Raw genomic sequence first — 10,553 nt, forward strand, 5'->3', positions numbered from 1 at the left:
TCTCAGCTCCTCCGTGAACCAAGGAGCCAGTTGAGATCTGCGCCGGGTCAGAGGCCGCAAAGGCACGACTCGGTCCAGTGCTGCGGCAGCGGCTACTTCCCAGGCCGCCGCCTGATTTTCCGCCGAGTCGTGAACTAGATCCTCCGGATATGGCCCAAGCTCCGTCAGGAACCTCTCAGGGTCCATCAGGCGCCTGGGATGGAACCATCTACGCGGTTCCGTCTCCCTGCGGCGGGGGGGAGCGGTCCGGAAGTCCATTTTCAGGAGTGAATGATCTGACCATGACAGAGGCTCAATGATTACCTCCCCTGTTTCCAGATCATTTTGCCACTGGCCAGAGACAAAAATTAGATCCAGTGTGTGTCCTCCTATGTGAGTGGGGGCATGCACTAAATTCCCAAATTGCCTCTGATTTGGGCATCATCCTGAGCCAGAACATGATAGTCACTAGATTAGTGAAATGGTAGGGAAAAAACCACTGCCATTTATTAAAATAAATTCTCAACTCTGTGAAAACTTTGTTACAATCTGATCTTTAGTAAAACCCCTACTATGTTCAGTGACACTTAATTTGTGGAAGAATTGCAGGTTTAAGGAGGGGACACTGGAAATGCTTGTATATTTGAACTACCTTTTTATATATTCCAATGAAATTATATTTTGTGTTCAGTTCCCCATTGCAAGGTGAAAGAAATTTTCATTGTTATATATGTGAATGCCTCTTATGCTAAAGTACAACATCTGCAACATAAGAGGTCCTAAATGGCAGCATCTTAACTAATAAATATCTCACTAACACAAAGGAAATACAAATAAATATTTCAGAGGCAGAAAATATGAAATAAATTTAAATCTATCATAATGTTGTAGAAAAGATTTTGAACATTTTTTGATCACTTTAATCTTATGGAGTACTGAAAATTAATCCTAAAGTACCAGTAATTCATAAACCAGTTTAAGAATCAGTGAAAGGTTGAGATGTTCTGCTGGGAATACAAACAAAACTATCAGCTGCTTTAATTGGGCTTTCCAAGTTCTTTGACAAATAAATAAAATTGTCCATAACTTCGGTACTATATACAAATACTTTCAAATGTAGCTCTCTACTTCTCATTTGTTAGAATATTTAAACAAAAATGTGTATTAAACAGAATTAGAATTTGTTTTGAAATGCAAGATTCAAATCTCACATGTTAAGTTTCATATGCCTGAAACACACTGCAATTTCAAAGACACAGATATACAGAAACACTCAGGAGTATGATACATCAAACCGAGGGAAGGTAGGAGGCATGCTGTTCCTTTAACCAACGCATATAACTTGCTTAACTAATTAGAGTTAGCTTGCAATAATCCTGGTCTTATTTGAAGCTAAGCTATTTGTAAGAATATTTCAAGTGACAATAAAAATGGAGTCCTTGTGGAATCAGTGATATATGAATGTGATTGATAAATTGAGTATATAAACCCAACTTAGATTAAGGGCTTTAATCCCAGGAAAGTATGCAAAACTGCAATCTTTTTAATGATAATTATTCAGTTGACTGTATACTTACCGCCTTAAGTCTTCGTGCGTGATATTCTTCAGCTGTCACATATGGCTTTGGTTCTATAAGCTTATCAGTGACATTTGACACATAAACACCAATTTTTGTCATTTGTGTAGAAGTTGTATTTATGGTCTGTTGTAATTTCTTTCTTTCTACCACTGTCTAGAATTAAATAAAAGTATTAATTTTAAAAAGGTTAAGCATTTCTGTATAAATTAATTAAACTGAATTAAAAATTAATTTATGAATGCATTAAATTAACAAATATATAGAATTATAGAATGGAATTATTTAATTATCCTATTCTAATAGACTGGAACATATTTAACTTCCAGATCAGTTTTTCTGGCCCATATCTCAGGGTTTTCATTCTTTATGAACATATCTGGGCTGACTTACTGAATACTTTGTATTTTCTGTATAAATTAATTAAATTGATCAAAAGCTAATTTATGAATGCAATAAATATATATATAATTAAAGAATTAAATTATTTATTAGTTTCTAATATACAGAAATAGATTTAATTTCCAAATAATTTTTCTTGCATATATCTCAAGGTTTTCATTCTTTCTGAACATACCTGTGTTGACCTACAGAATTCTTCATATTCTTTGTCTAGACGTTTTTTGGGATCTGTCTGTGATCCTGCATTATGATATTCTGTGCCTGTTTCCTTATGTCTAAATCCACCCAAGAATGGTTTTTCGAATGTTGGTCTTTTAATTTCTATACATACATCCTGAAAAGTGTCTGGCTCTGTTCAGATAAAACAGCATTATTAAATTATAGCCAACACTGGGCAATTAACCAGACTATACATTTGATTGTTCTTTACCTGTTTGAACTTGAACCGTTATAACATCAGGCATATAGTATTCTTGCAGGAGTTTGTATGCTTTGAGTGGAAAGTTTTCATTGTCTAATGAGTACATATCAAACTGTATTGTCCCATTAGGTTGCACACCAAGATTCCAGAGGGTTTCATAATTTTCAACTATTCTCCCTAAAAAGAAAGTCAATATTAGGTTTCACAATGAATTAAGAGGTCACTTATCTTTGTTTCTTTGATCATTTGAGGAATGTGACAAATCCCAAGAAAAGAGTAAGGAATGCCATTCTATGTAAGGCAACTTTCAGCCTTCACAGGTAGATCAGACAGAAATCACAACCAGGTGAGCTAATTCTATTTTATTATAAGGCTACATAGAGAGAATTTTGCAAGTCAGATAGTACAAACCTCCCAACATTTCTTTTACAGTCTGAAACGTTAGGGAGGGCCCATCCTGAGTTTCTTTGCCCATTATGCAGCTGCAGGGATGCCCTCTCTTATCTGATTGTTCCCTATGCAGCATCTGTCCACCACCCCCTCCCATGGTGATTCCAACATACTATTGCAGCAACTTAATTTCTTTAAAAATTACTAAGAGTTACTTTTCTACCTCTTCCAGAAATACCTGCTGTAAAATAGCCTGGGGATTCTCAAACAATTATGCCTCTGTAAGTAGGAATGGACAGTGAATGACAGCATAATTATACAGTGAAAACAGAGTACATAACAATTTGGGGAGTTTTCAGTACATTATATTCAGTCACTTTTAGAGTTTGAACAATGTCCAGTTGGTGGTTGCATTTTTCTAAACTCACTTGAGGATATTCTTTATGTACACATGGATTTCTGTTGTTATTCAACAAACAAATAATTGCTTCTCTAAACACTGCAACCATATTTGGAATCCTGTCTATATTTATATACATGAAAAAACACAGAACCTCTTCATATTGATACAAACCTAGCAACCTAATTTGCAAAACATCCAGTGGTATTTTTAATCGCTTTGCAAAGTACTGTTTGATTTGCTCCACATTTTGATTAATGTTAAAAGTCTTCGTGAAAATCTGGATATCGGGATGCAGCATGAATTTAACTGAAAAACAAATACATCAATCATTCTTATGGTTCTTCATTAATTTCATTATTTCTATCAATTAGTAAGAATTAAATTTTGCTTGTGCACTTTTTCTTTTTTGTGTCTTCAAAACAATTAAAATCAATCATTTTTGTTAAGGCAAAAAATTAAGTAATATTTATTTAATATGCAGTTACATGATGCCCACCTGCAAATCAGACCTGGATGGTAAGTATAAAACCAAATTAAATAGAAAAATGACAAAAATAGTAAAAACACAAAGTAAACATTTGTGCAAACCAAACATAGACCAAGCCCCATTAACATCCAGGCCCTAACGCAGTGATGGCGAACCTTTTAGAGACCGAGTGCCCAAACTGCAACCCAAAACCCACTTATGTATTGTTGGGTGCCGGGTGGACGTGGCCCATTGGGTGGGCGTGGCTGTGGTGGTAATGGCAGACTGGGTGGGATAAAAAAGTTCAATCAATCAATTCCAACTTTGCGAAATCTTTTTTTTTCCTGCAAGAAGTTGAAATTAATTGATTCATTGAACACTTTTTTTTTGCACACGGAGGCAGAGGGCTAAAGTGAAAAGGTTTTATAAAACCCACCTGAAGGCCTAGGCCTGGGGCGACGATGCGCGTGCCCACACAGAGGGCTCTGCGTGCCACCTGTGGCACACGTGCCATAGGTTCGCCACCACGGCCCTAAGGTCTGAGAAAAGAATCAAGACTTCTGAAAGGCCAGCAAGATCAGGGCAGTGCTAACTTCCGGGAAAGGCTGTTCAGTATGACCATAACAGAGAATGTATATTTCTTCCTGGGTTCCATAAAATGACACTGTTTCATAGAAGGGGCCTGGAACATGCCTATTTTATTGGATTAAATACGATGGATAGAAACTATCAAACAGATAATCCTTAAAGTATCTTCGAGCAAATTGAAAGTAACTTGCTCCTGGATAAATTGCTACTCTATAAATGTCCAGGAAAAGAAGCATTTCTTAAGCTATCATACTATCTCTTGGAGAGACTCCAAAAATTTTGCAGCAACATCAGAACTCCTTAGAGTTGTAATGATTGAAGCTGTAAGTAGCTATAGAAGCAAATAAAATAAATCACTCACCCACCATCTTTGCCAGCTAAATTGAATTAGCTGTCTTCTGTAAACAACTGCAATAGCTAAAAAGGAGTTTCTGTAGTTCTAAACTATTTATATTAACGAAGCTGACAATGATATGCAGTGATTAGTTACATATTTGAACAGGAGCAGAGAGATATGGAATTAAATGTCACCTGACATTAGAATTACCAGATGACATGTCCCAGTGATTCACTCTCAACTTCAAGTAAGTCTAAAGCTATTATTTTAACAAAAAGACGATGAAAGAAAAACAAATTTCTTGGAATAAAATGGTATCAAAGCGTTTGATACTGTATTTCACTAGCATGATATACTATATTACAATAGTCCATCTTTTTAGAAAATGTTATTAAAATAGTGAGAATTAATCAGTCATTATGAAACAGTGAGAGTATATAAAGTGTATAAAGAGTATATAAAGTATATAAAGAGTATATAAAGTATATAAACAGTGTGGAGTATATAAAGGAAGAATTATTTATAAATGCTTTTCCCAAACTAGTATTCTCTAAGTCAGGGGTGTCAAACTCGCAACATCACGTGACGTGTTGTGACGTATCGTGACTTTTTTTGCCATTGCCGGCAATGGGGTGGGCACGGTTTCGCTATGATGCATCCGGCCTGTGGGCCGGCAGTTTGACACCCCTGCTCTAAGTTGTTCAGCCTCTAGTTGCCTGAATTTACAGTGAGAAATTTAAAATGAGTTGGGAAAGACTGCCATATCGAACATAATATATACCTGTTACAATAGCATTTTTTATCATTTCTGTAATCTGAGCTGCCAAATTTGCCATGTTTATGTCTTCTGGAACAACAGCTGCCAAAACAGGATACTGTTCAGAAACACCATCACTGGCACCTGTACTTTCAGATGTTGATGCATCTGTCTCAATTCTAGTTGGTTTAATTTCATCACCAAAATCATTTGGAAAATCTTGGAGTTTTGCATCAAATTCTGTTTCTGTGCTGTCCAACTCCAATGCCAATTCTTCAGCAGCAGCCACATCCCCAACTAGCTCTTCCTCTCTGTCTGGTTCCTTGGCTGTGGTTTGATCTGTCCTCTGCAACAGCTGCTCAGCAATATCTGCATCCTGTACAGGTTCCTGACTAATGTTCAGGTTCTCAAATGCATCCGGCTCTTGTTCTATAGCACCATCTTGCTCTTGCATTGGTTCATCAGCAATATCCAATTCTTGTGTTGTTGAATCTATGTTGTATTCCTGCTTTGCAGATAGACCTGTTTCATTCAAGGGTACTGTATCTGTCTGCTCCTTGTTAGAATCTGTAACATCTGTAATTTCTTCTGTTTGCTTTTCTGTAGAAGTGTCTTCCATAGCTTGATTTTCATTACCTACTTAAGCCAGATTTTCTGAATCAGCCATTTGCCTGAAAGGAGTAACATAAAAAGCAAAATGTACAGGAAACAAGATTTTAAATTTAAGCATATTGTTAGTATGCAGTCTCAACTGACTATCCTTGTACTCTTAGGCAGACTATAAAACTAGTTGTAACTCAACCCCCCCAAAAAAAGCCCTTCAGACCCAACACATCTGAACTTTGTCATTTTAACTAAAGATTTGTACATTTAAGTTCAATATATTTAAGCCATTTAAATCACATTTTAACCACCTGAAATATAACTGATAATGCTTGCAATGTATTACCTTCCAAATATAATGGTCTGCAAATGATATCCAGCTAACATTCCCAAGAGCTCAACTTTTCTGGAGATTATTAGCTTTAAAAACATTGATTTATAACTTTATATGTATGCACGGTTTTCTTTCTTGCTCATTTGTTGTTTGAAACTCCAACATTGTTTTATATTAGAACAGGGCTTTTCAACCAATGGTACGGGTACCACCTGTGGTACATTGGCACCTGGCAGGTGGTACGTGAGCATCCCAGAAAAGTGGTAGCGGGGGAGGGGAATGAGCTGAACCGGTGGCAGCACCGCACAAGCCTGAGCGAGAGATGGCTGGAGCTGCAGGGCTGCCAGGGCTCAGCGGAAGCGCCAGGATCAGCGCTTCTTTGGGACTGTCAGGGCTCAGCGGAAGCGCCAGGATCAGCGCCAGGCTCCAGCTGGAGCTCAGTGCTGATCCTGGTGCTTCTGCTGAGCCCAGAAGAAGCGCCGATCAGCTGGAAAGCAGCACTGATCCTGGTACTTCTGCTGAGCCCAGAAGAAGCACCGATCAGCTGGAATGTTGCAGCATCTCCAGGGTCTTGTGATTTACATTCAGATGCTTGGCAACTGATTCATATTTATGATGGTCACAGTGTCCCAGGGTCATGTGAAGTGACCAAAACCTGCTGCAACCACCCAGCAGACGGGGGGGAATAAAAACCAAACACCCCCCACCCCACCCCTGCTGCCAATCCTCAACAGAAATGCTCACAACAATGAAAACCTCAGACAGGAGGAAGAGCGCCGCCGGGCAGGCAGGCAGGTGTCTTGCTCGGCTGTGGCTTGGGGGGCACTTTTTTCAGCGCCATTGTAACTTCGAACAGTCACTAAGTGAACTGTTGTAAGTCAAGGACTACCTCTACTTCATCACTTTTTTTTTTTTTTGGGTCATCAAGTTTTTGACACCTTGCTAGGCGACGGGTGGCACTTGGATATTGCCATATCCTAAAAGTGGTACAATGGGTGAAAAGGTTGAAAAGCCCTGTATTAGAAACAAAAAGTAAAACTATGCAGTATAAAGACTAAATTCTTTTTAAACCGATTTTTCATAAATAGCATCTATCCTTATATTAACATTAGTACATTTTAGAAAGGCAGTAGCAGAGCATTTTTTTTACTTAATTTTTAATTGTGAATAATTGAAGCGGATTTTTTTAAAAAAAAACCTCTGAAAATATTATGGTATTAGGAAATATTTTAGAAAAACATCATGCCAGTTTATCATCATTTGACTCACCTTATTTCTTAGGAGATAATAGGGCAGTGATATCGAACCTTTTAGAGACCGAGTGCCCAAACTGCTATCCAAACCCCACTTATGCCTCGTCGGGTGACAGGTGGGTGTGGCCCATTGGGTGGGTGTGGCTGCAGTGGTAACGGCAGACTGGGTGGGACTAAAAAGTTCAATCAATTCCAACTTTGCAAGATCTTTTTTTTTCACGAGAAGTTGAAATTGACTGATTGATTGAAACTTTTTTTTTTTGTACACGGCGGTGGAGGCCTAAAGTGAAAAGGTTTTATAAAACCCAGCTGAAGGCCAAAGACTGGGGCAATGGTGCGCTTGCCCACAGAGAGGGCTCTGAGTGCCGCCTCTGGCACCCGTGCCATAGGTTCAGCACCACTGTAATAGGGCATTACAAATTTCTAATGATAAAAGAAATAATCAAAACCCAGCCAAATTTCACAAAATGCTAAAAGTAGACAGTACTGTATCAAAATATTTGTATTAATTCAAATTTTACAGTAATATTTCCTTTGAATTCTAGTGTCATATAGAAATGGCTTGAATTGGTTGCAGTAATACATTCTCCCACAAACCATGATAGCATTTTTACTAAATGCTATGTTTCGTTTCATTTTTTTCCTTTTGTTTGTTGAATTTATATAGCTGCCCATCTCACATACATGACTCAGTTTATCTTTTTTAATAACTCAGGTAAAAATAATAAATAAGAAAAAAACAGAAATAAGTAAGCAAAACAAGAAACCCATTAAAACCAGTAAAACAATAAAAAAGTGAAATCATAAAACTCTGTCTACCTGACAGACAACACAACCAATTCACAGGCTCTACATCTCTACCAGTTTCTCAGGCCCATGGCAAAGCCATGTCTAAAGGGCTTCCGAAAGACCAATAGGCTCAGCGCCAATTGGGAGGGGGATGATGTTCCAAAGAGCGAGTACCTTTTTAAAAAACAAAACAAAATAGTGCTAAATATTATGATCTTTGCTACAACTTGAAAAAGTGTATGATATATTTGTCTGAAAATCCTAAAGAAGATTCAAGAGAAATTGTCTAGTAACAGGAAAGTGATAATGATAGAAATAACATTAATGAAGCTTTAAATATTATTTAGCAGTCCTGAATTGTATAGAAATGCAATTCAGAATGGGAGCTGCAAAGTTGACTATGGATATATCATTGAGAAGTAAAAAAAAAAAAAAACTATGGTGGTGATCCCCTATAGTGCCAGTTCAGCGCCCAAATCAATTTCTTCAATCTTGTCATGTGAAAATGGGTGGCACATCCCATTACTCTCAACATGCATTCTGCATGTTCTTTATTAACTCAAAGGTGAGCCTATTTTGATCTTTTAAGATGTTATACTCATTTAAGGAACAACATGCATAACTAAAAGGATATACTAGTCCAACTATACTTCTCGTCTTAAATAAAGCAGGATGTTGTTTTGAGTGGCTACTAAAATAATGGATTCCAATAGACACCATTCCGCTCTTGACTACTAAGGTTTCTTATACATCATTCAAAATATGGTAGTTTAAAAAAACTACCAGATCTGGATTACTAACAGATGGCAGATACAGAAGGCTTTTGTTCCTTTTTGATTCATTAAAAAGTTTTTGTCTGTCCAATTGATTACATTCATTTACTTTGTGTTGTGCTTTTGTTCCTCCCAAATGACTTACTATTAGGGTTATCGATGAATGGTTGCCAATTACTTCTGCAAATTTATGTACCCACCATACTGTAATCATAAGGATATCACACCAATTACACCTGCAGTGGGAAAAGTATTTTTGGACGTGAAATTTTAATACTTTGAATAGGAAAAAAGAAAGAAAGAAAGAAAGAAAGAAAGAAAGAAAGAAAGAAAGAAAGAAAGAAAGAAAGAAAGAAAGAAAGAAAGAAAGAAAGAAAGAAAGAAAGAAAGAAAGAAAGAAAGAAGAGCCATACAGAATAATCTACCTCTCTGGACGTTGACATTTTTGCACTCCCAGCTCTGGTAGTCCTACCCAAATATGGGCAACTTTTTCATACAGAAAAAAAAAGGAAGGGAAAGAAGAGCATTGCGTTTTTCTCTTTTAACGTAACATTATCTTTATTGAAGTTTTAAACAAACGCAACCTGTAAGAACAAGAATAGCGAATCAAATTCAACTCTTATTGAAAGAATTATAAGAAACTAATCGCAGAATTGTAAAGCAAAAAGGGAAAAAAGAACAGGCAGACTACAGAAGAAATTAAAAAAAACAGAAAATTATAAATAAAAATCATAAACAAGACGGGAAAAAAACCAAGTGTACGATAATATAATGCAGTTAAAATGTTGAGATCTCAAAGCGCTAATATTACATTCATGCAAGAATAAAAGTATCGTTTCTTGCGCCTCTCCCGGTGCCACTCCGGTACTTATACTACAATTCCCAGAGTGCCACACTAACCCATATCAGTTTTCGAGGGAGGGGAAGCCCTCATCTTCTCATCGGCTGACTACCATCCCAAAAGTCTTTGCGCCGCGGTCGAGCGTTATAAATCGCGTCCCTACGAAAAGCATGTTGGGAATTATAGTCCCGGGCTCAAAGAATCATACGCTATTTTGTCGCTATTTCTTTTAAGCATAATTCCGTCTCAATGCCTACTACTTTCTAAAAGCCTCCATTGAACAAATAAAATAAAAAAGGCAGGTTTTACCTCAACGCACGTTTTCCCGGAGCGATCCGTAGCTTAGCTTTAACTCTAGACTCTACAGACAGGATTATGTATCTATAGCAACCACGACACTGAAGATTCTCGCGAGAACTCGGGTTCCTGAAGATTTTGGAAAAAAAGCATGCCTTCGAAGTTCGATGAGGCCACGTGACCTCTTACAAGCTGGCGTGGAGTCTCATTCCATTATTATAGAGAGCCGAGTTGATTCTCAAGAATTCATTTTTTAATTAAATTATCTTATTGACACTGTATTTGAACAAGGTAGTGTACCACGATCTCGCCAACTGGACTCGAAGGCAGACCAGGATTAGTA

The 10,553-nt window shown here is 37.4% G+C and overlaps 2 protein-coding genes across 2 annotated transcripts in view; both read right to left on the minus strand.

The window, feature by feature from the left end:
* Positions 1-4,594, minus strand: part of IQUB (IQ motif and ubiquitin domain containing) — a 37,239-nt gene extending 32,645 nt beyond the window's left edge. The window contains exons 1-5 of the mRNA XM_029285351.1: positions 4,588-4,594; positions 3,344-3,478; positions 2,389-2,556; positions 2,134-2,309; positions 1,557-1,712 (exon numbers count right to left, since the gene is read on the minus strand). Of these exons, the coding sequence (XP_029141184.1) occupies positions 1,557-1,712; positions 2,134-2,309; positions 2,389-2,556; positions 3,344-3,478; positions 4,588-4,594 (642 nt within the window). The remainder of the gene's footprint in view (positions 1-1,556; positions 1,713-2,133; positions 2,310-2,388; positions 2,557-3,343; positions 3,479-4,587) is intronic.
* A 691-nt stretch (positions 4,595-5,285) lies between these two features.
* LOC114922993 lies at positions 5,286-10,307 on the minus strand. The gene is made up of 2 exons (XM_029285354.1): positions 10,223-10,307; positions 5,286-5,991 (listed from the first exon to the last, which is right to left on the minus strand). The coding sequence occupies exon 2, from the start codon at positions 5,937-5,939 to the stop codon at positions 5,286-5,288; it is 654 nt and encodes a 217-aa protein (XP_029141187.1). The 5' UTR covers positions 5,940-5,991; positions 10,223-10,307.
* Between the last annotated feature and the right edge of the window lie 246 nt (positions 10,308-10,553).

Source organism: Protobothrops mucrosquamatus, unplaced genomic scaffold (assembly GCF_001527695.2).
Source record: "Protobothrops mucrosquamatus isolate PMUCROS unplaced genomic scaffold, P.Mucros_1.0 scaffold_172, whole genome shotgun sequence".
Classification (NCBI taxonomy): Eukaryota; Metazoa; Chordata; class Lepidosauria; order Squamata; family Viperidae; genus Protobothrops; species Protobothrops mucrosquamatus.

Coding starts and splice junctions, on each gene's coding strand:
- LOC114922993 (XM_029285354.1), bottom strand. CDS start 5,939: ATGGAAGACACTTCTACAGAAAAGCAAACAGAAGAAATTACAGATGTT.